Here is a 25,819-nt window from a genome sequence, read left to right as displayed (position 1 = left end):
ATCCAAAAGTCTTACCTGGTAGCTGGACCTCTGGAGAAAAAAAAAAACACTTCAGAGAAAATATGCTGAGCTCTGAAGTGAACCCACGGAAAAGACCAGATATTATGCTGAGAATATTGATTCAGGAGCAAAGATCAGAAATCTGAACAGGTTTACCCCTTTGTAGATGTCCACAGTCAGTGTTGAGTTATCATTAGGGAAAAGGTGAGTATGGGCACTGCTGCTGTTTTTACAGACTGCAACCTGGAACCAAAGCAGTTTAGAAACAATTTTTAATTTTGAGTCCAGGACTCAGATAAGAAGACCTCTCCTATAGATCACACACAGGTCATCTAAGAGATGGATGCTGAAGGCAAGACACTGGACATGGATTGATGACAGCAGAGACTGGCAGCAGTGGCCTTGAGGTCTTCGTTGATAATTTTTCTACACTCCCAGGTAATCAAAAACTTTTCCTGAGTTATAGTATGCATGGTAATACATGAATGTTAGGTCAATTTAAATGGTGACATGAAGTGAGGGCCCTTAGAAGGCTTCAAATATGAGAAGACACCCAGAATAGAGAGTCCTTATTCCAAGCAGAGCCAGGAATCAGAGGTCTTATGATGGGAAACAAAGGAGTGATCAAAACTAGATTGGCAATTAGGAGTCAAGAGGACAGAGAATTCAGTGTCATAAAACAGTCTGTCTAGCCACAGATTCTATTTTCTGTGTGTTGACTCCTCCCAACCTGTCATCACCAAATGGCAGGACTGGAAAGCAGTCAGTAGTTGGAAGCAAAAGGGGATGAGAAAGAGAAAATAGACATGAAGCCATTAACCACAGCATGAGGCTGTCTTTATCTGAGGAATGCTGCCTTCCCAGTCCAAAGCTGAGAATGATGGGTCTGGACTTGGCCACAACCCTAGACTATAAACCTGACTAGTGCAGTGACTTAGGGGCAGCACTGAGATCTATTTCCCCTGAGCTCTAAGTCACTGTCATGTTTTCCTGCCCAATTAGCCTCCTCCTTACCCTCACATTCACTACTACCCAGGTCTCTGGCTTACTTACCACCTGCTCGTTGGTTTTCTCAAAAAATGCTTCGGCAAACACTGAGATGACAAAGATGTTGATGATAAAGGAAACAAAGAGAGCAATGCAGGAATCAATGAAGAAGTACTTATTGGCTTCTTGAACTTCCTGCTTATTGGCTCGGTCTACCTGTCTGGACTAGAGAGATAATAGCAACAGCCATTTTTTGACAAGTTGGAACAAATTTCCTTGTAATATTTCATGAGTTGGAGTCAGCTGAAAGGCCTAGAGGGCAAACAACTGACCACATGAAATGTGAGAGACCCCACATACCTCTTGATTCATTAAGAAATCATGACCCTTTGATGACATCACACACACCCAAACAGGGAAAAGTGACTGAGTGACTGATAAGCCCTCAGTTACTGTGGCTTGAAGAAGCGCTGACCTACAAAAACAACCTGATTTTAGACCTAACAGGGAGTTAGCCTTAATTACAAAGTTCTCTGAAATCTTCCAGCAAAAAATTGTGTTGGACTGACTGGTAAAAGCTAGGTTGGGCTACTTCCTCCTGACCTCCATGAGGCCATTGAGGCTTCTGAGATTTAAAGACAAGAGACACAGTGCCCCTTCAGATCTTTTAGGACTTTAGTCCCTTCTCTATGGGGTCAGTCATCTCTGGTCACCTTGGTGATACAAGAGTGTGGTGTCCAACTGTGGAAAAACACCGAGCTCCTTCAGGGCTCCAACAATTGTAAACTAAGTATGTAGTCCTTGCAATGAAAGAAAAAGATGCCATGAACTACATAAGTCACTGAGATAAGATAGGTCTTGCTCACCTTGACTAAGGCAGAATGCAGGTATATGTTGTGCGGTGTGATAACGGCGCCCACGATGGCCACAGCCTGCATGATCTGTGGGATATGACAACCTGAACAGGATGGTAGGAACATGCCTTGGAGGACCTGGGTCTGGCTGGGTTTCACTGTAACATACTACACACAAACAGAACAGCTATGAGCCTTTTCTGGAACTTGATACTAGGAGAGTAACGTGGTACTAGATAACATTGCATCCTTTACTCCTTAAACCCCTTCATCAACACTATTTAGGAAATGAGGAACATAGAACCATCCAAAAAAAAACCAAGCAGCTCAAGGTTAGAGAATTTATGACTGGGGTATCCAAACATTTCATATTGTATTTTATATATACTAAATAGATGTGTAAAGAATATAATTAATATTCTAAAGAAATAACATGGCTGCTAAGGGCTTTATTGATATTAGTGTCACCGTAACTACTGTGAGACACACCTTAGAGTACAGTCAATTCTTGATTACCCACACTAATCATGCTTCTGTGCCCAGTTCAGTTCAGTGGCTCAGTCATGTCTGACTCTTTGTGAACCCACGGACTGCAGCATGTCAGGCTTCCCTGTCCATCACCAACTCCAGGAGCTTACTCAAACTCATGTCCAATCAGTTGATGATGCCATTCAACCATCTTGTCCTCTGTTGTCCCCTTCTCTTCCTGCTTTCAATCTTTCCCAGCATCAGGGTCTTTTCCAATGAGTCAGTTCTTCGCACCAGGTAGCCAATGTATTGGCGATTCAGCTTCAGCATCAGTCCTTCCAGTGAATATTCAGGACTGATTTCCTTTAGGATGGACTGGTTGGATCTCCTTGCAGTCCAAGGCACTCTCAAGAGTTCTCCAACGCCACAGTTCAAAAGCATCAATTCTTCAGAGCTCAGCTTTCTTTATAGTCCAACTATCACATCCATACATGACTTCTGCGAAAACCATAGCTTTGACTAGATGGACCTTTGTCAGCAAAGTAATGTCTCTGCTTTTTAATGTACTGTCTAGGTTGGTCATAGCTTTTCTTCCAAGGACTAAGTGTCTTTTAATTTCATGGCTGTAGTCACCATCTGCAGTGATTTTGGAGCCCAAAAAAATAAAGTCTGTCACTGTTTCCTGCCAGGCTGTCCTGTGGATGCTTTCACTTGCCTTTTTCCTCCTCCTCTCCCAGCACACTATTTGGGAGATTTTACTATTTATTCAGACTCCTGGTTATTTATTGCAGATTGGCAAGTGTTTGTTTTGGGGATGAAGGGTAGGGCTCGGGAAGTGGAAATATGGTCTTCCTGACCTTTCAGGTCCACCAGCATCCTCTTGGAGAAGGCAATGGCACCCCACTCCAGTACTCTTGCCTGGAGAATCCCATGGATGGAGGAGCCTGGTAGGCTACAGTCCATGGGGTCGCTAACAGTTGGACACGACTGAGCGACTTCACTTTCACTTTTCCCTTTCATGCACTGGAGAAGGAAATGGCAACCCACTCCAGTATTCTTGCCTGGAGAATCCCAGGGACTGCGGAGCCCGGTGGGCTGCCGTCTATGGGGTCGCACAGAGTCGGACACAACTGAAGCGACTTAGCAGTAGCAGTAGCAGTCACTGTTTCCATTGTTTCCCCATCTATTTGCCAAGAAGTGATGGGACCAGATGCATGATCTTAGTTTTTTGAATGTTGAGTTTTAAACCTACTTTTTCACTCCCCTCTTTCACTTTCATCAAGAGACTCTTTAATTCTTCTTCGCTTTCTGCCATAAGGGTGGTGTCATCTGCATATCTGGGGTTATTGATATTTCTCTCAGAAATCTTGATTCCAGCTTGTGCCTCATCCAGCCTGCCATTTCACATGATGTACTCTGCATGTAAGTTAAATAAGCAGGGTGACAATGTACAGGCTTAATGTATTCCTTTCCCAATTTGGAACCAGTCTGTTGTTCCATGTCCAGTTCTAACTGTTGCTTCTTGACCTGCATACAGATTTCTCAGGAGGCAGGTAAGGTGGTCTGGTATGCCCATTTCTTTAAGAATTTTCCACAGTTTGCTGTGATCCAAAGTCAAAAGCTTTGGCTTAGTCAATAAAGCAGAAGTAGATGCTTTTCTGGAACTCTCTTGTTTTTTTGATGATCCAACATCTGTACTCACATATGTATATAAAAATCGCTTATGCTTGCCACTAGCATCTGCTAAGACTTACTCAGAAACACTTCTCATACATTCTTTTTCCTGGTTCAGCATTTCTCTTGGAAGCCTTAGATCAAGCTGTATCATCTACTCACAGAGTAGACATATTTTCAAAAGCTTAGCTAGTCCAATAAACAGAAATCAGTTTATAATAATTGGACATAGAAATGTGCTAGGTTTCACTTCACTGCATATAATGATAAGGTTAGGGTTAACTCAACACAGTGTTGGGGCTGGGGCACAAAACAGGGAACATGCACTGTATCCCCTATAGTTCATTAACTGTTACAATACAGAGAAAGTCCAAGCTGGAATTACTGTCAACCAGGATGAGCAAAAACAGAACCCTTAACAACCAAGAATAACCCTGCAACTCCTCTCCTAATACTCGCCAAAGCTGTTCTGTTGTTGAGATGGCTAACTGGGGACCAGGGAGTCTAGTCTGGAAAGTCCTAGAAATTCTAGTCATTTTTGACCTAGGAGTCCCTGCAGAACTTCCTGGACACTAGTCTTTCCTACATTCTTATCCCTTTAAAATTGGCCCAGTGCTGAATTTGGGTTTTGTTAACACACACTATCTTTTACAATAAAAGGACAGAAATTTTGTTTAAAAAGCTAATGAAAAAAAGACAAACAACAGCTAATGATCAGCCTGTAATACTTGCCTCATAGCCAAAGGTGAGGGCCATAATAGTGATGAGAAAACCAAAAAATGCTTCTAGCTTTCGCAAACCTGAAGGGGAAAATGTAGCAGTGAGTTCACAGAAGGCAGATTTCCCCATAAGCCACATGATGGAACTTTCAGTGACCCCTCTGTTCCCACTGTCCTTACCATATGTGTCCAAAAAGAGAAATATAAGGGTATCTGCAATGGTGATGAGAACTCCACCCCATAGAGGAATCCTAGGTCAGAGATTTAAAAAGGAGATTAAAGAAAAGAAAAGAAACATTAAGAAAAAGACTCTCTTCCCAATGACTCTCTAGATATATGACCCTTGGAGAACCAAGGACCTGGGGAAAAGGGAACAGTGGTAAGGAGGCCAGGCCTTGGGTGTTTTAGGATCACAGCACTAAGTAAAGTAATACATTCATTGAAACTTTATCTACTATTACAGACATTCAGGACACAAAGCTGTAAAGTATGGGTCTTATCTCTCAAGGAGTTCACTTGACAAGTGGGGTAAACTGACATACAAATTAATTATAATATACATTGCTGTACACTGGATAACACAGATATGCATGACCAAACATGAGAACATGGGCGATAAAGAGCCTACATCTGCCAGAAGAGAAGGTCGTTCCAGAGTGGTTACACAGAAAAAATAATACTTGAGTTGAATTTTGAAAGTTGAAAATGACTTGGGTTTTGTTTTTATGTTGTTGTTGTTTCATTGCTAGGTCATGTCCAACTCTTTTGCAACCCCCATGGACTATAGCCCACCAGGCTCCTCTGTCCATAGGATTCCCCAAGCAAGAATACAGGAGTGGGTTGCAATTTCCATCTCCAGGAGATTGTCCTGACCCAGGGATGAAATGTGCATCAAGTGCTTGGCAGGCAGACTCTACCACTGAGCCACCTGGGAAGGATTTTTGTTTTTATACTTGCTTTGAAATCCCACAAAACATCGATTACTTTCTAGAGAAAAACCCCTCACCTTCCTACAGACAGGAGATTGATGGCAATAGCTGAGCCAATAACTTCTTGCATATCTACACCAATGATAGCCAACTCCACCATCAGCCACAGAAGGATTCGTGGAACCTAAACACCAAACAGCAGAAAGACATGGTTCTAATTAATCATTTCTAAGAACTTCCCCCATAGTTTGGAATTCACATTTTGGCAGTGATCCAATAACAGTCCTTTATTAAGCCTTAGGTCTAGAGATGAAGGACCAGAACTCAGCTGCACTCAGCCCCGTGCAGGAGAGGGCCAGGCTGCTATTTGTGGCAGAGCCTGTGAGTCAGGGTCAGGTCAGCAGCTGATGTTAATTTCTTCTCCTTACGTTTCACTTGACAGAAGAATGGAATTTCCATTCATTATTTCCACTTAATTTTTGATCTAAAAACAATCCTGAAAGTTTTAGAGGAAAATGAGAATGCTAGGATGGTCAAAATATTGTTCAGGAGAGAATAAAAATACTACAGAAGAAAATGTCTATCCTGACCATAGCTGAAGAGACAAAACAAACATGAAAAAGTTGGAGTCATTCTTAGTGTAATAATGCACATGCAAGTAAAAAAGATGTGGAAAGGGACTCGGACTCGGGGCAAAGTGTTGGAATTGGGTGTCTTATAATAAAATCTGGAAACTAATCTGGTCAAATAATCAAACAGAAAGAAATTTAGTAGGGCTAGCTCACTGAGGCCAGGAAAAAAAACCTCCAAGTATCTGTCAGGGAATGTTTAACAGGAGGATTCCTGTGTGCTGTTTTCTGTCTCTCATAAATCCTCTATTCCTTATTAGTTCCTGGTAACAGGAATGAGTGGAGCAGCATGCTGCTCCCAGGACTGAGATAATGAGATGAATTGCACGCATGGATTTCCTTCAGTAAACTCTCTCCCTTTGGTAAATCTGCCTAGTTATGACCCTCCCTCTTGAGATATGGTTTGTCTTCTGACCTTATGACCATTGTTAATTCCTTGTTAAACAGTTACTATGCGTTTGGTTTTCTGATTTTATCATTGTCGAAAGAAATTCCTTAACAGCCTATATATGCCCACACAAAGATCATTAAAGCACCCTTGTTCCATCAGATCTTGGGTCCCCATGTCTTTCTTTCTCCCTCTCTATCTCTCTTTCCGTCAGGCTAATTCTCTGGAGCATGGAAACCTGCTGAGCTCACTTTCTTGCCCGGGCTTTTAAGACCTCCTCGAGAGGATGCCCTGTGCCTTTGTGAGTGGTACAAGCCCTGTGTCAAGAGCTTTATTGGTTCTCTGCATAAACCAGGGAATATCAGCCTCTTTTTCTCTTTTACTTTCTTATCATCGACTCTGGACCACCAGGTTCTGGTCCATTAAACGACTGCAACAGGTATCTACTACCTAAAAAATATGTCACAAAAAAACAACCACTAAGATACATGAAGAAAGAGAAGATAAAACAAACTATAAATTCCCAAGTTGTTTTTTTTTTTTAAGAGGCATATAAGATAAAAAGCAGGTAAGGATTCTCTCACAGCCAGGAAAGGAGATTGAACATTTAAGACAAATTGGAGGTAGATTAGTACTTATCTAAACATCAAGTCAGTTTAAACCTGTCTTCCAGACATTGTTGCTGTTGTTCAGTCGCTCAGTGGTGTCCGACTCTTTGTGGCCCCGTGGACTGCAGCATGCCAGGCTTCCCTGTCCTTCACCATTTCCTGGAGTTTGCTCAAACTCATGTCCATCGAGTCAGTGATGCCATCCAACCATGTCATCCTCTGTTGTCCCCTTCTCCTCCTGCCTTCAATCTTTCCCAGCATCAGGGAAACATGGTTTAGCAGCAAGAGGAGCTATAGAGTTTCCCTTGGGATCCCCAGCCCTCAGGGCCACGATCCCCACATCCTCCACTATTTTAGTATACTGGGGGCTAGCACAGATTGCCAGACACATAGTTACCTATGATATGAGACAAACATTGCTTACCTTGGGATACTGGTGGTAACACACTTCAGCAAGATGCAGCCCAGTGACCACTCCCAGTCGAGCTGCAAGGGTCTGCAGCAGGAGTCCCATGATGGTGGAAAACAGAACAACCCAGAGTAGCTAGAGAAAAACAAAATCCAACCATTGCACTCTTGAGATAACTGGGAGTTTTGGTTTGGTTTTTTGGCAGTGGGAATGGGAATCAGTACACTCAGGAAAGAGCCCCATTCAGGAATCCAATGACCTGAGTTCTGTATCACATTCTGCACAGAACTTGCAAGGTCACATTGCACCTTTCCGAGTTTTAGTTTTTCCCATCTGCTGTTTCACTTTTGTTCAAGGAAACTACCTTGGTAAATAAAATAAAACTAAAAATCAACTACGTGATAAAATAAAATTTAAAAACAGAGGGGAAAGTATTTTTCATTGAAGTGTCAGAGCCAATGAAGAATCAGCATGTAGCCACCAAGGTTCATATCCAACAGGCAGAGGAGAGGAAAAGGCTGTGGTGTGTTGTGTGTGTTTAAAAAGGAAAGAAGAAGATGGCAGAGGAATAGGAAGGGGAGACCTCTTTCTCCCCCACAAATTCATCAAAAGAACATTTGGACACCAAGCAAATTCCACAAAACAACTTCTGAATGCGGGCAGAGGACATCAGGCACCCAGAAAGGCAGCCCATTGTCTTTGAAAGGAGGTAGGACAAAAATATAAAAGTTAAAAAGAGAGCAAAAGAGGTAGGGATGGAGATCCGTCCCAGGAAGGGAGTCTTAAAAAGAGAGAAGTTTCCAAACACCAGGAAACACTCTCTCCGGCAGGTCTGTGGTGAGTCTTGAAATCTCAGAGGGCAAAATAACTGGGAAGAAAAATAAATAAATAATTAAAACCCACAGATCACGTACCTAACAGCAACTCCCAGCGGAGCAGCAGCCCAGACGCGCACAGTCCCCACTGGCAAGTGGGGGCTGGCCAGGGAGGGGTGGGCTGCATTGCTTTGGGTAAGGACTAGGTCTGAATGCCCCGAGGGCAATCTGAGGGAACTAGCTTGAGACAGCAACCCAGACTGTGGGATAGCTATCACGGGAAAAGCCTTAACCTAAGACACTGCCAGGCCTGCTCACAGAACAATGGAGTGAGCAGAGCTAGCTGGCTGTGCATCGGCCCATCCCCCACCAGAGAAGGGCAGGCGAGGGCAGCCAGAGGCTGAAGGGTGAAATCGTGGCCCCAGAGAGGCATCCTATACCAAACTGCAAGCAGACCTCGTTGCTAACCAAGACTTCTAGGGATTCTGGAAGGTCAACTCCCACCGGGAGGGTCGCAGCCAGAGATCAGCTTCCCCAGAAGAGGCACACAGCACACCCGAGAAGGCGCGCCCGTTGTACACCCAGAAAATCGAGCAGCTGGGACAGGGAGGGGGAAAGTCGCAGCCCCTGACTGCACTCCCAAACACCTGGTCACCTGAGCTGCTCGGACCTGGGAAGGGCACAAAACCCAGGCTCAACCAAGTCTGTGCCTTTGCAGAGCACCTGGGAACCTGAACCTGAGCAACTTAGACCTGGGAAGTACAGGCAACCCAGGGGCCCACCTCAGACAGTTCCCGGCAGAGCAACCTAGAGCCTAAGCAGTGTGGACCGGGAAAGCACACATGCCATGAGCGAGGGCAAACCCAATGTGGCTGAATCACTGTGAGCACACGCCAGTGATATTTGTTTGCAGGGTTCCTCCCTCCCCACAGCACGACTGAACAAGTGAGACTAAAAAAAGTGACCACCACGGCCCCCCTTGTGTCAGGGCGGAAATTAGACACTGAAGAGACCAGCAAACAGAAGAAGCTAAAATAAACAGAAGGAACCACTTTGGAAGTGACAGGTGCAATAGGTTAAAATCCTGTAGTTAGCACCGACTACATAGTAAGGGGCCTATAGACCTTGAGAAGTACAAGTCGGACCAAGGAACTATCTGAAAATGAACTGACCCCACACTGTCCGCAACAGCTCCAGAGAAAATCCTAGATATATTTTTACTATTATCATTTTTTAAATTTTTAAAACTTTTTATTATTATCATTTTTTTACTTTTTTTAATTTTAAGTCCCCTATTACTCCTTCAATTTTCATTTTTATTACCTACTATTACCTTGCAAAAAAAAAAGTTCTTATTTTTATAGCAAACTTCATATTTATATATTTTATAATTTTTGTGACTCAGGTTTGTTTGTTTGTTTTTTCTTTTTCTCTTTTTTTCCTTTTTCTCTTTTTCTTTTCTTTCTTTCTTTCTTTATTTTTTTTAATATTGTATTTTTGAGAATCTAACCTCTACTCTAGGTTTTAGATCTTTGCTTTTTGGTATTTGTTATCAACTTTGTATCTTTAAGAACCCAATCTTCAGTGCACATTTTTACTGGGGAGTGAGATCATTGGCTTGATTGCTCTCTCCCCCTTTTGACTCTCCTTTTTCTCCAGCAGGTCACCTCTATCTCCCCTGTCCCCCTTTTCTTCCCCACCCAACTCTGTGAATCTCTTTGTGTGTTCTGGCCTGTGGAGAACACTTAGGGAACTGATTACTGGCTGTATCTTTCTATCCCCTTTTGATTCCCTCTTTTCTCCTCCTGGCCACCTCTGTCTCCTTCCTCCCTCTTCTCTTCTCTATGTAACTCCGTGAACATCTCTGAGGGGTCTAGACTGTGGAGAGCACATAGGGAAGTGACTACTGGTTAGCTTGCTCTCTCCCCTTTTGATTTTCCTCTTCTCCTCCTGGTCATCTCTATCTCCCTCCTCCCTCTTCTCTTCTCCATGTAACTCTGTGTACCTCTCCAGGAGGAAAAACTTTTCATCATTAACCTAGATGTTTTATCATCAGTGCTGTATAGATGGAGAAGTCTTGAGCCTACTCTAAGAAGAAGACTGAAAACCAGAGGCAGGAGGCTTAAGTCCAAATCCTGAGAACACCAGAGAACTCCTGAATCCAGGAAGCACTAATCGATAGGAGCTCATCAAACACCTCCATACCTACACTGAAACCAAGCACCATCCAAGGGCCAACAAGTTCCAGAGTAAGATATACCATGCAAATTCTCCAGCAACACAGGAACATAGCCCTGAGCTTCAATATACAGGCTGCCCAAAGTCACACCAAACCCAATGACATCTCAAAACTCATTACTGGACACTTTATTGGACTCCAGAGAGAAGGAATCCAGCTCCACCCACCAGAACACCGACACAAGCTACCCCAACCAGGAAACCTTGACAAGCCACCCACCCAACCCCACCCACAGCGAGGAACCTCCACAATAAAGAGGAACCACAAACTGCCAAAATACAGAAAGACCACCCCAAACACAGCAATATAAACAAGACGAAATGGCAGAGAAATACCCAGCAGGTAAAGGAACAGGATAAATGCCCTCCAAACCAAACAAAAGAGGAAGAGATAGGGAATCTACCCAATAAAGAACTCCAAATAATGATAGTGAAAATGATCCAAAATCTTGAAAACAAATTGGAGTTACAGATAAATAACCTGGAGACAAGGATCGAGAAGATGCAAGAAAGGTTTCACAAGGACTTAGAAGAAATAAAAAAAGAGTCAATATATAATGAATAATGCAATAAATGAGATCAAAAACACTCTGGAGGGAACCAACAGTAGAATAACGGAGGCAGAAGATAGGATAAGTGAGGTAGAAGATAGAATGATAGAAATAAATGAAACAGAGAGGAAAGAAGAAAAAAGAATTAAAAGAAATGAGGACAACCTCAGAGACCTCTGGGACAATGTTAAACATACCAACATTCGAATCATAGGAGTCCCAGAAGAAGAAGACAAAAAGAAAGACCATGAGAAAATACTCAAGGAGATAATAGTTGAAAACCTCCCTAAAATGGGGAAGGAAATAATCACCCAAGTCCAAGAAACCCAGAGAGTCCAAAACAGGATAAACCCAAGGCGAAACACCCCAAGACACATAGTAATCAAATTAACAAAGATCAAACACAAAGAACAAATATTAAAAGCAGCAAGGGAAAAACAACAAATAACACACAAGGGGATTCCCATAAGGATAACAGCTGATCTTTAAATAGAAACTCTTCAGGCCAGAAGGGAATGGCAGGACATACTTAAAGTGATGAAAGAAAATAATCTACAGCCCAGATTACTGTACCCAGAATGGATCTCATTCAAACATGAAGGAGAAATCAAAAGCTTTACAGACAAGCAAAAGCTGAGAGAATTCAGCACCACCAAACCAGCTCTCCAACAAATGCTAAAGGATCTTCTCTAGACAGAAAACACAGAAAGAATGTATAATCTCGAACCCAAAACAATAAAGTAAATGGCAACGGGATCATACTTATCAATAATTACCTTAAATGTAAATGGGTTGAATGCCCCAACCAAAAGACAAAGACTGGCTGAATGGTTACAAAAACGAGACCTCTATATATGTTGTCTACAAGAGACCCACCTCGAAACAAGGGACACATACAGACTGAAAGTAAAGGGCTGAAAAAAGATATTCCATGCAAATAGAGACCAAAAGAAAGCAGGAGTCGCAATACTCATATCAGATAAAATAGACTTTAAAACAAAGGCTGTGAAAAGAGACAAAGATGGACACTACATAATGATCAAAGGATCAATCCAAGAAGAAGATATAACAATTATAAATATATATGCACCCAACATAGGAGCACCGCAATATGTAAGGCAATTGCTAACAAGCATGAAAGGGGAAATTAACAATAACACAATAATAGTGGGAGACTTTAATATCCCACTCACACCTATGGATAGATCAACTAAACAGAAAATTAACAAGGAAACACAAACTTTAAATGATACAATAGACCAGTTAGACCTAACTGATATCTATAGGACATTACACCCCAAAACAATGAATTTCACCTTTTTCTCAAGCACACACGGAACCTTCTCCAGAATAGATCACATCCTGGGCCATAAATCAAGCCTTGATAAATTCAAAAAAAATGAAATCATTCCAAGTATCTTATCTGACCACAATGCAGTAAGATTAGATGTCAATTACAGGAGAAAAACTATTAAAAATTCCAACATATGGAGGCTGAACAACACGCTGCTGAATAACTAACAAATCACAGAAGAAACCAAAAAAGAAATCAAAATATGCATAGAAACGAATGAAAATGAAAACACAACAACCCAAAACCTATGGGACACTGTAAAAGCAGTGCTAAGGGGAAGATTCATAGCAATACACACTCACCTCAAGAAACAAGAAAAAAGTCAAATAAATAACCTAACTCTACACCTAAAGCAACTAGAAAAGGAAAAAATGAAGAACCCCAGGGTTAGTAGAAGGACAGAAATCTTAAAAATTAGGACAGAAATAAATGCAAAAGAAACAAAAGAGACCATAGCAAAAATCAACAAAACTAAAAGCTGGTTCTTGAGAAGATATATAAAATTGACAAGCCATTAGCCAGACTTATCAAGAAACAAAGGGAGAAAAATCAAATCAACAAAATTAGAAATGAAAATGGAGAGATCACAACAGACTACACAGAAATACAAAGGATCATAAGAGACTACTACCAACAGCTATATGCCAATAAAATGGACAACTTGGAAGAAATGGACAAATTCTTAGAAGAGTATAACTTTCCAAAACTGAACCAGAAAGAAATAGAAGATCTTAACAGACCCATCACAAGCACAGAAATTGAAATTGTAATCAGAAATCTTCCAGCAAACAAAAGCCCAGGACCAGATGGCTTCACAGCTGAATTCTACCAAAAATTTAGAGAAGAGCTAACACCTATCTTACTCAAACTCTTCCAGAAAATTGCAGAAGGTAAACTTCCAAACTCATTCTATGAGGCCACCATCACCCTAATTCCAAAACCAGACAAAGATGCCACAAAAAAAGAAAACTACAGGCCAATATCACTGATAAACATAGATGCAAAAATCCTTAATAAAATTCTAGCAAACAGAATCCAACAACATATTAAAAAGATCATACATCATGACCAAGTGGGCTTTATCCCAGGAATGCAAGGATTCTTTAATATCCACAAATCAATCAATGTAATACACCACATTAACAAATTGAAAGATAAAAAACATATGATTATCTCAATAGATGCAGAAAAAGCCTTTGACAAAATTCAACATCCATTTATGATAAAAACCCTCCAGAAAGCAGGAATAGAAGGAACATACCTCAACATAATAAAAGCTATATATGACAAACCCACAGCAAACATTATCCTCAATGGTGAAAAATTGAAAGCATTTCCCCTAATGTTGGGAACAAGGCAAGGGTGCCCACTCTCACCACTACTATTCAACATAGTTTTGGAAGCTTTGGCCACAGCACTCAGAGCAGAAAAAGAAATAAAAGGAATCCAGATAGGAAAAGAAGAAGTAAAACTCTCACTGTTTGCAGATGACATGATCCTCTACATAGAAAACCCTAAAGATTCTACCAGAAAATTACTAGAGCTAATCAATGAATATAGTAAAGTTGCAGGATATAAAATCAACACACAGAAATCCCTTGCATTCCTATACACTAACAAGGAGAAAACAGAAAGAGAAATTAAGGAAACAATACCATTCACCATTGCAACAAAAAGAATAAAATACTTAGGAATATATCTACCTAAAGAAACAAAAGACCTATATATAGAAAACTATAAAACACTGATGAAAGAAATCAAAGAGGACACAAACAGATGGAGAAATATACCGTGTTCATGGATTGGAAGAATCAATATAGTGAAAATCAGTATATTAGCCAAAGCAATCTATAGATTCAATGCAATCCCTATCAAGCTACCAACGGTATTTTTCACAGAACTAGAACAAATCATTTCACAATTTGTATGGAAATACAAAAAACCTCGAATAGCCAAAGCAATCTTGAGAAAGAAGAATGGAACTGGAGGAATCAACCTGCCTGACTTCAGGCTCTACTACAAAGCCACAGTCATCAAGACAGTATGGTACTGGCACAAAGACAGAAATATAGATCAATGGAACAAAATAGAAAGCCCAGAGATAAATCCACGCACCTATGGACACCTTATGTTTGACAAAGGAGGCAAGAATATACAATGGAGAAAAGATAATCTTTTTAAGTGGTGCTGGGAAAACTGGTCAACCACTTGTAAAAGAATGAAACTAGAACACTTTCTAACACCATACACAAAAATAAACTCAAAATGGGTTAAAGATCTAAACATAAGACCAGAAACTATAAAACTCCTAGAGGAAAGCATAGGCAAAACACTCTCTGACATAAATCACAGCAGGATCCTCTATGACCCACCTCCCAGAATATTGGAAATAAAAGCAAAAATAAACGAATGGGACCTAATTAAAATTAAAAGCTTCTGCACAACGAAGGAAACTATAAGCAAGGTGAAAAGACAGCCTTCAGAATGGGAGAGAATAATAGCAAATGAAGCAACAGACAAACAATTAATCTCAAAAATATACAAGCAACACCTGCAACTCAATTCCAGAAAAATAAACGACCCAGTCAAAAAATGGGCCAAAGAACTAAACAGACATTTCTCCAAAGAAGACATACAGATGGCTAACAAACACATGAAAAGATGCTCAACATCACTCATTATTAGAGAAATGCAAATCAAAACCACAATGAGGTACCATTTCACGCCAGTCAGAATGGCTGCTATCCAAAAGTCTACAAGCAATAAATGCTGGAGAGGGTGTGGAGAAAAGGGAACCCTCTTACACTGTTGGTGGGAATGCAAACTAGTACAGCCACTATGGAGAACAATGTGGAGATTCCTCAAAAAACTGGGAACAGAACTGCCATATGACCCAGCAATCCCACTGCTGGGCATACACACCGAGGAAACCAGAATTGAAAGAGACACGTGTACCCCAATGTTCATCGCAGCACTGTTTATAATAGCCAGGACATGGAAGCAACCTAGATGTCCATCATCAGACGAATGGATAAGGAAGCTGTGGTACATACACACAATGGAATATTACTCAGCCATTAAAAAGAATACATTTGAATCAGTTCTAATGAGGTGGATGAAACTGGAGCCTATTATACAGAGTGAAGTAAGCCAGAAAGAAAAACACCAGTACAGTATATTAACGCATATATATGGAATTTAGCAAATCGATAAAGATAACCCTGAATGCGAGACAGCAAAAGAGACACAGATGTATAGAACAGTCTTTTGGACTCTGTGGGAGAGGGCGAGGGTGAGATGATTTGGGAGAATGGCATTGAAGCATGTAAATTATCATTTGTGAAATGAATCGCCAGTCCAGGTTCGATGCATGATACAGGGTGCTTGGGGCTGGTGCACCGGGAAGACCCAGAGGGATGGGATGGGGAGGGAGGCGGGAGGGGGGTTCAGGATGGGGAACACATGTACACCCATGGCAGATTCATGTCAATGTATGGCAAAACCAATACAATATTGTAAAGTAAAAAATAGATAAATAAATTAATTAATTTAAAAAAATAAAATGAAAAGGAAAGAAAAAGTCAAAGTGTTAGTCACTAAGTCTTGTCCGACTCTTTGCCACCCCATGGACTGTAGCCTGCCAGGCTCCGCTGTCCTGGGATTTCCTAGGCAAGGATAATGGAGTGGGTTCCCATTCCTTTCTCCAGGGGAACTTCCTGACCGAGGGATCAAACCCGTGTCTCCCGCATTGCAGGCAGATTCTTTACTATCTGAGCCACCAAGTAAACAAAAAAAAGGGATGAGGGAGGACTCTACGTTCACCTTAAATCCAGCCAGTGCTCCAGACTGCAAATCACATTCAATGTTTCCTGGATCCACAATGCTCATAAGAAATCCTGGTCCCGTGAAAGCCCAGAGTTTGCGAAAGCTAAAACAAGAGTGCTGTACAAGAGAGGAAAGCAGAGCAAAATGATTATCACCTCCAGGGGGAGAATAGATACATGCCTAGGTATGGCTGACTCCTTTTGCTGTCCACCTGAAACTAGCACAATATTGTTAATTGACTATACTCCAATATAGAAGAAAAAGTTTTAAAAAATAATAATAATAAAAGTGTCTCGGAGAAAAAAAAAGATTATCACCTCCAAACTGCTGATCTAATTTACCTATTATTTTATCACACAAAAAGCAACAATATCAGTTTCATAAGAACAAAGAGTTCGGAAGTTGGACATGGGTGGATCCAAGTTTCTCCTCCATCTTATCCATTCTTTATCAATAACCTGGTTAGCTTTCTGTACAAATAAGAGCCCTTCTCTTATCTGCCCCTCCAACGGCCTTTCAGTCTAAAACCCCAGTAATAATAGCAGTACCTCTGTGCTCAAACACTACCCAAATGGGACAAAAGGCATCATACAAAAGGGAACATGAAATTTCCCTTTCTGGGTCAAAAAATGCTCACTAGTACAAGTTGGCAATGGTTTTTCAAGGGCCTTAGTTTCCTTAAAAGTTTCTGTTTACTCTGACTACAAAAATTCAGTCTTCAGAGATTGCTTGCCAGAATTGACTCTGAGGTTGCTGATCTTGAGTTATCCAGTAGACATTATACATAGGTTTTCCCTAGATAATAACATTTTCTCCAAGGACCAGTCACTAACCTCCTCAGGAACGGCAATATTCTCATCAAAGTAGGTGGTAAAGAGCTCCTCTGTGTGTGCCCCAGGAGACTGCAGAATTGAGGAGTTTCTGGAGGCAGGGTTGATGGCACCAAGACTGACAGAGACCCCATGGTCTCCAGAAGCATTTTCTGAATTAACAGATTTGAGAAGAAATGAGTTAAAATTAACAAAATACACTAATATTAATAATCATCTTAGAAATACTGAAATTAAACCTTTTTAATACCTAAATGCACAAGATCAACCTGACTCTATATCAATTTCTGGTACTTTATTTTTATTTATATTTATAATAAATTAATTTTTGAATAGGCAACACATTCACATGGCTGAAAATTTGAGAAATACAAAATTGCTTATGGTAATAAAGCTCCCTCTCAACCTTCTTCCCCAGTCACTAAGCTCTACATCAGTTTGCAACACTAATCTCACAAATGGTCTCCCCCTACTTTCACACTTCTATTGTATTGCACTGTGAAAGTCACTCAGTCGTGTCTAACTCTTTGTGGTCCCATGGACTATACAGTCCATGGATTTTCCAGGCCAGAATACTGGAGTGGATAGCCATTCCCTTCTCCAGGGGATCTTTCCAACCCAGGGATCAAACCCAGGTCTCCCACATTGCCGGCAGATTCTTTACCAGATGAGCCACTGGGGAAGCCCTCACCCTTCTACAGCCACTTGCCAATTTTTAGAATCATTTTCTTCTAAAATCACTGATGTCTAGGCCTTAATGTATAATATCCCTAGACTAGCCGCACTGATAACCTAAAATCTTAACTTTTAGAAGGAAATTGTCAGGCTAATGGGACACTCCTCTCTCCACCCCTCACCTGTCTTTTAGTAGGATTTACTCAAAGCATCATCCTTGGACATTGTATCTCCATCAGGCTTCCCCAAAAATGGGTAACTGGCAAAATCTTGCCACATTTCAGGCTAAAATCTGAAGTTTCAGGGAAACCGCCAAACAGGAACCTTTTGCCACCTCACTAAGACCTGCAGTGAAGAGCTTGGGGAGGGGGAGGTGTCACCCTCCTGACAGGAGGGCTCATCACCAACTAATCACCAGTGTTTCCCTTGTCTGAATGGAGCAGGTCTCCATGATATTGATGGCTGGGGGACAGGAGATGGAGACAATTTTTGATGAAACAGAGGACAAGAAGGACAATATGGTAAATTTCTGTTACTGGCTTAAGCCTAATTCCAAACAAAAATGAGTCAATAACACAAAAGCTGTAAATTACCATCTGGCATCTTCTGTTCAGGACCCAACACCGTGGTGGATACCTGAGTGCCTGAGTTCATATAATAGGATTCTGGAAAGGAGAGAAGAGAGGGAGAGGAATTAGCAAGAACAAATTACAACAAGTTTCACAGTCAGCATTCTGTGACTCTATGACTGAACCCCTACTATGTGAAAAGAATAATTGTTCTACTGAATTAGATAACCTTGGAAATAATCACCATTTTCAGACTATGATTAAGAGATATTTAATAGAAAAAATATAAAAGTCTTAATCATATTTTTGCTGGCAAGACTTCAAGACAAAATTGAAGTAAAGGGTATTTCAGGAAAGTGGGCAAGTAGTTTTTAATAAGCATCCACAGAAAATAGTGAGGGACAGGGACACCTGGCGTGCTGCAGTCCATGGGGTCACAAAGAGTCAGACATGGATTAGTGACTGAACAAGACAACAAAAGCATCCACAGAATGGCTTCGAGGCAATCACCCAGTCTCTGCCTTTGCCTCCAGATTAACCCAAATATTTAAAAGACTGACTTCCCACCATTCTGATGGGTTTCTAAGGACAGAGATCTTTAACTCTCTTTGATCTAACAATTGAAGCTCATATTTCAAGATTCTGGGTAGGGGGAAGCAGCTCATGAGCACACTGGTAGAAGAGGGCCACTGTTTCACAGCCTCACCTTTCCCTGAACAGAGACTTCGGCTATAAGGTCTCATTCAGGTCTCATTTCCCAACACTTCAACAATTGAGAGAAAAATGAATGACCAGCCCCCCCTCCCCGCCCCCCCCCCCCCGAGGCACCAGGAGGACGAGGCACAGTCCACAGTCCACCTGCACTTCTCTCCATCGGCAACAAGCAGCCTGGGGAGGGAGAGCGTGAGGACGACTGGGGAAAGTTTAACTGGGGGTTAGAGCGAGGATATTGGTAAGTCCATTGGGTCACAGACCTATGGCCTATTCTCCAGTCAACCCCACCAATAAGGCTAATTTTTTCTTTTTTAATTTTGGTCTACTGATTAAGGAATCTACTTCTCAGTTACGTCCAAAATTTGAAAGGGAAAGGTAGGTAATATTGTTAACCACCTCCCCTTGAACCCCAATAACTCTCCTACTAAAAAACTGAGGAAGCCTCCCCTTCTCTATCCTTTAGTAGTCTTTTTCCACTCATGCACCATTATTGCTCCTGTGTGAACAGTGCTCTACTTTCTTTTTTAGATATTCCAGCGACATATTCTGGGGCTTCCCTAGTGGCTTAGCCGAAAAGAATTCTTTTGCCAACGCAAGAGACTTGGGTTTGAGCCCTGGTCGGGAAGATCCCCTGGAGAGGGAAATGGCAACCCACTCCAGTATTCTTGACTGGGAAATCCCATGGACAGAGGAGCCTGGTGGGCTACAGTCCATAGGGTCTCAAAAGAGTCGGACATGACTTAGTGACTAAAACAACAACAACATATTGACATATTCTATACCTATTTTGCAGAATTAAGACCTGAAAGGGGTGTTAGATTTCATCTATATTCTGGAGTGTAAAACATACCACCTCTTGCCAAGTTAGAAAACACAACCTTTCATCTCTATAGTCACCAATATCAAGAACTTTGTATAATTAACAATATCCATGTCCTTCCTATCAGAGTTTGAGATACCAGATGGTTTCGCCAGCAGACCTCAATACTGCTGACTAAAACTCACCCCTCTCTCAGCCAGCACCTCACCTAAATGGGACTTACACATCTGACCACTCAGTAGCAGTACCACTTGTATTCCAAACACAGCACAGCTCCTAGACCCCACTTAGAGCCTTTTTACTTTTATTTTACATTAATTCTAAGAAGCCAGGATAACACACAAGAAACTGGAAACCACAAATCCGATCTGGGACTGTGGCTCTTACACGGAAAATCGTGGGCTATTGATATGAGACAACTTCCCCGTATACTTCGATCACTCAGAAAGATTATTATGAAGATTATTGGGAATTCCCTGGTGGTCCAGAGGTTAGGACTCCACGCTTTCACTGCCAAGGGTGTGAATTTGTTCACTGGTCAGGCAACTAAGATCCCACAAGTCACACAAGACAGGCCCCCTCCAACCTACCTCCCAAAGAAGAATATTATTATGGGAGTTCCCTGGTGGCCTAGTGGTTAGGATTCTAGCCTTTCACTGCTGTGGCCCAGGTTCAATCCCTGGCTGGGAACTGAGATCTTGAAGCCATGCAGCATAGGCAAAAAATAAACTAAATAAATAAATAAAATAAAATAGAAAGAAGTCCCAAAATGTCTTGAATGATTTTTTTTAAGATTAGTATTATTAATATTATACTAGTAAGAATAACTAAGTTTCTAATTGCTTCTCTAATCAGGAAGGACCAATTCAATTAGATTACTTTTGTCTTGATGATTGATACCTGGTTTCAGAAGACACAGAAGTATTCAGTACATTTGGGGAAGATTCCTATTCAAAATAGGCCTTTAAAGGTTATATTTAAAAAGCAAACAATTGAGACAGTAGTGTGTTTTTCCCCAGGTATCATTTGTGAAAGAGTGATAGTTAAATAATTTTAAAAAGAAATGTCTCATCAAAAAATTGAATAATTGCAATTAGTATTCTAAGTGATTATTCCCATAATTACTTACAGAACTTTTAAACACAAGAGTCTGATCTTTTTTCCAAAATCTCTCTTCAAGAAAGAAAATGGATTCTAGATTTCAACTTCTTGCTTTTTTATTTTTTTTGCTGCACTGTGCAGCTTGTAGGATCTTAGTTTCCAGAACAAGGATGGAACCTGGGCCTGAAAGCAAAAACCCTGAGTTCCAACCACTGGACCATCAGGGTATGCCCTAGATTCCAACTTTCTCATCAAAACATTGAGTCAACAACTGTAACTTTCATTGTTTGCAGTGTCTAGAGAACATAACTAGGGCAAGGAATGGAGAGTCAATACACTCTGGGTGCTGCCCAGTGTTTAGGTCTCCACAAAAATTCAACACCCATATAGAAGCAGTAAGTTAATAATAAGACCACTTTGCTCTCTAGGACCATACCACCAGGTCATTTCAGTCATTAAATTATGTTAATAAAAAGATCAAGTGGAGATACAAGCAACAACAATCAACCCTGCAGTACTTGGAAAATTACGATTAACAATGTGCCTTGACATTCTAGGTCACCCCCAACCACTAAGTGTCACCTTCTCTTAAAGCCAGTAAGTTGCCTCCTATAAAATAGCCATCGACAGCAGGGGGAAAAAAAGGCACTCATGGGTCAATGTAATATAACTATTTTATCCCATTCCTTATCAAAAATGTTTTAAGTCTGTTTTACAAGATAATAATGCTAATTACATTTTCTATCTAAATGTCAAAAGTCTACATATCCTTTGACCCAGCAATTCCATTTCTAAGAATGCATATTAAAGAAACACTTGTATAGGAAGTATCAATATGTGCAAGAATATTTCCCACAGCACTGTTTGTAGTGTCAAAAGACAAAAACAACCTAGGACATTCATAGAATGGAATACCATAAACAAGGCAAATCTAAACAGATTGACAGGAAACAATCTCCAAGATACAGTGTGAAGTTAAAGATACTATAGAACAGTATGCTATCATTTATGTAGCGAAAGAAAGACACAGAATATACAATACACATACAAACGAAATCCAAAAGACATGCCAAAAACTGGTATTGCCATCTCCAAGAGGAAGGAGTGGAGGAGCACAAATGAGGTCAGGCAAAAGGACCTCTCATGAATATACACTGTATAACGTTTTGGAATTTTAAAAAATTTTGCCAAGTAAACGTATTGCTTATTTTTTAAAAACATAAGGAGCATGCAGATTTACTCAGTTTCCCAACAAACACCTCAGGAACCTTCCGTTTCTCAATGAACACTTCGGGGATATATCAGTTCTCTCTGATAAAGCTTCTGCAGTGGATAACCAGAGATCTGAAGCTGCCAGTGGGCAGGGATATGTGGCCTTAAGCTTAACTTACTGCTACTTTGACTTAGTGCGCAAACAGTCATGCTCTGAAATTGTGATTTGGGAGTTTCTCCTGTGTCAGGATACATTTAACAGGAGGCTTCCTGTGTGCTGTTTTCAGTCTTGCACGAATTCTGTGTTCCTTAACAGCACCTGAATACAGGTGCCAGAGAGCTGGCAAGCCGGCTTTCGGGGATAATAGAAATTCATGTATCTCATTCGTATGGAAATTCCATACGGTGAACAGCAGCCATTTACAACTCTCCTCCTTTCTGATATGTAAAGTAACTTTTACAACCCTCTCTCTTGAGAATCATTCTAGCCTCTGGCTTTCTAGATGACTTGTTAGATTTTTGATCCCTATCTCTGCTAAAAAGGGATATCTTGTAAGAGAGTATATATAAGCCCACAATATGTTAAATAAACGCATTTGTTCCATCAGAGCACTGGTCCTCGTGTCTTTCTCTCTCTCTCTCTCTCTCTCTCTCCTCTGTCCCCTTCATGCAGCTCAGCCTCTTTTTTTCCTTCTTTCACTTTCTTATCGGTCGACTCTGTACCTCCAAGTTCCAGTCCATTAAAGGACCACAACACTCCTGAATCCAAAGAAATAAAAAAATCTTCCTCAGCAAAGTGTTTCCTCCCTCCCTAACCTGGGTTAAATGGCCCTCTTTCATGTTCCCCCAAGGCATCTGCAGCTTACCATTATCACATCATGTTACCCTGAAAGCTTTCATTCCCTGATACTACTCTTGCAACTTTTCTGCAAGTTTTAAATTATATCAACATAAAAAGTTATATCCCCCAACACTTACTAGCTATCATAAATTCTGAATATTTAATTGACAATACTTGCAAGTGTTTTCTTAGCATTTACAAGAACTCTGAAGAGCAATTTGGATAGCCCAAACCTGGTTTAAAACTTGCCAAAAAGAAAGTGTGAAATACTGAGTATTAAAGTACATACAATTTCAACTTTTCCCCCCTATGGTTAAAAAAAATTGAATTTAAACTAATATTTATCTTATTAAACTCTCTTATAAAGAGCAAAGTCACCCAAAACCATTTCATTGATTTTAGAGCTGTGTTCAATGTTGCAAAGATCTCCCTAAAATTAATCTTAGTTTTGGAGAGGAATGATTTTTGAACAGTCTTCTAATTCTTCTCTTCTTCTTTCACTCCTTTATATGGATAAAACCTGAGACAGCATTAAGTAGGAAAAGAAGTTTCATAGGGGCAACCAGAAAAGTGTGCATGGAATCAGTTGATTAGATAAGTGTGAACAGGAATATTCAAGGCTGACTGGCAAAGCCACCTCTTCTCCCTCTTGATGTTTCCTCAGCCAATGTTCAGTGTTCAACATGCTGGTGACAAAATGGAAACTGCTGAAACAGGCCTTAAAAGTCATACCCAAGTTGTTTATTAGAGAATAAAAAGGAGTTGTGATTTAAAAAAAAAAAAAACACAGAATTCCATTTGTTTTGAAGAAAATGTAAAGATTTCCAGATCCTTCTAAAATTCCTTTTCCTCTCTAAAGGTCTACTTTAAGGCTAAAATACTTGATAATCCTACTAAACCATTATTTTTAGTATAGCTTTTATATTATATAAGATGCTCTTCATGAAAGTGAGTTCCTGCCCCTGTATGATTAGGAGTCAACAAACTGAAATATTCTGTGTTTCAAACAGAGCTAACTGCTGTCTGAACTTACGGATTTTAATAAGAAATATTACTGGCCATTTTTTAGAATGAGAAATGATAGCTTCCTCTGTTTTTCCATTCCAGACCAATAAAGAAGCATCAGTTTCTGAGTCTTTCCATTAGGATATTTATCTAATTGATTCTGAAACTCAATCTGCCCCCACTAGGGGTGATGAGAGAGAAACCATGTGAATTTCTAAATTATAATTGAGGATGGGAAGTTTGGAATTATTTTTTAAATTTGAATACAAAATAATCCCATTTTTCTTTCATAAAAATGATATTGGTATAAAATGACATAATAAAAAAAAAAAGGTTGGAGACAGATTACATCTACTTCCTGACAAGCTTCCCTGGTGGCTCAGATGATAAAGAATCTGTCTGCAATGCAGGAGACCTGGGTTTGATCCCTGGATCAGTAAGATCCCCTGGATAAGGGACTGGTTACCCACTCCAGTGTTCTTGCCTGGAGAATACAGGCAGAGGAGCCTGGTGGACTACAGGGGGTCTCAAAGAGTCAGAAACGACTGAGCAACTAACACTTTCAATGTTTTTCACCTGACAGAAGAACAAAGTGAAAAGCCCCTCTAGTGTTAGTTTAAGAAAAAAGCCTTGATGGAGCCCATTATACAGAGTGAAGTAAGCCAGAAAGAAAAACACCAATACAGTATACTAATGCATATATATGGAATTTGAAAGATGGTAACAATAACCCTATAAGCGAGACAGAATAAGAGACACAGATGCATAGAACAGTCTTATGGATTCTGAGGGAGAAGGTGAGGGTGGGACGTTCTGGGAGAATAGCATTGAAACATGTATATTATCATATGTGAAACAGAACACCATTCCATGTTCGATGCATGAGACAAGGGCTCAGGTCCAGGGCAATGGGATGACCCAGAGGGATGGGATGGGGAGGGAGGTGGGAGGGGGGTCCAGGAAGGGGAACACATGTAAACCCATGGCTGATTCATGTCAATGCATGGCAAAAACTACTACAATATTGTAAAGTAATTAGCCCCCAACTAAAATAAATAAATTTATTTAAAAAAAGAAAAAAGAAAAAGAAAAAAGCCTTGAAACTCTAACTTTCTCTACCCTAGTGGTTAATATTTCAGTAAGCTGAACGTCACACAAGCACGCCCAGTTCCTAAAGTACAGTGCTGCTACTGTACAACATGCTTAACTTGCTTCAGAGACTCTCTCTTACTCTCTCTCTCTCTCTCTCTCTGACATAATGGCCATTGAGAGGGACCATGTCACTGACTTGTTATGCCATGGTAATAATCTCAAAATTGGAGACATCTCAATTAGTCAATCGGAGAACCACAATTTCAACTCAGCACCAAGTTTGCTCTTTCCACTTGACTTAGACTTTTGAAAATCTGTTTTAAGGTTGAAAGGAAAATCTGACAGGCAGACTATCTAATGATTAAGAAAAAAGAGAAAGAGAAAATGTTAGGCAGCAAGAAGAGGAGAGAGGGGGTAAGACACAAGGAGGAAGAATACAGTTGAAAATAACATCAGCTGCCTTGGTGTCAAAGGCTGTAACAATGGGGAGAAATGTGGCCAGGCTGTCAAGA

At 40.6% G+C, this 25,819-nt stretch overlaps 1 protein-coding gene across 3 annotated transcripts in view; it reads right to left on the bottom strand.

Annotated features, from left to right (window-relative positions):
• LOC145546219 (natural resistance-associated macrophage protein 2-like) overlaps window positions 1-25,819 on the bottom strand; it is a 56,599-nt gene that overhangs the window by 18,242 nt on the left and 12,538 nt on the right. For all 3 annotated transcript variants that reach the window (XM_081592441.1, XM_081592443.1, XM_081592442.1), the window contains 10 exons: window positions 18,547-18,618; window positions 17,282-17,430; window positions 16,446-16,565; window positions 7,681-7,800; window positions 5,709-5,815; window positions 4,883-4,953; window positions 4,716-4,783; window positions 1,854-2,009; window positions 1,054-1,212; window positions 157-243 (listed from right to left, as the gene is read on the bottom strand). In XM_081592441.1, coding sequence (XP_081448567.1) covers window positions 157-243; window positions 1,054-1,212; window positions 1,854-2,009; window positions 4,716-4,783; window positions 4,883-4,953; window positions 5,709-5,815; window positions 7,681-7,800; window positions 16,446-16,565; window positions 17,282-17,430; window positions 18,547-18,618 — 1,109 coding nt within the window. The remainder of the gene's footprint in view (window positions 1-156; window positions 244-1,053; window positions 1,213-1,853; window positions 2,010-4,715; window positions 4,784-4,882; window positions 4,954-5,708; window positions 5,816-7,680; window positions 7,801-16,445; window positions 16,566-17,281; window positions 17,431-18,546; window positions 18,619-25,819) is intronic.

The sequence above is a fragment of the Giraffa tippelskirchi genome, chromosome 4 (assembly GCF_054371585.1).
Source record: "Giraffa tippelskirchi isolate mGirTip1 chromosome 4, T2T-mGirTip1v1.2.pri, whole genome shotgun sequence".
Taxonomy (NCBI): Eukaryota; Metazoa; Chordata; class Mammalia; order Artiodactyla; family Giraffidae; genus Giraffa; species Giraffa tippelskirchi.
The sequence above is the reverse complement of the archived record's forward strand: the minus strand, read 5'-3'. Positions and strand labels throughout refer to the sequence as shown.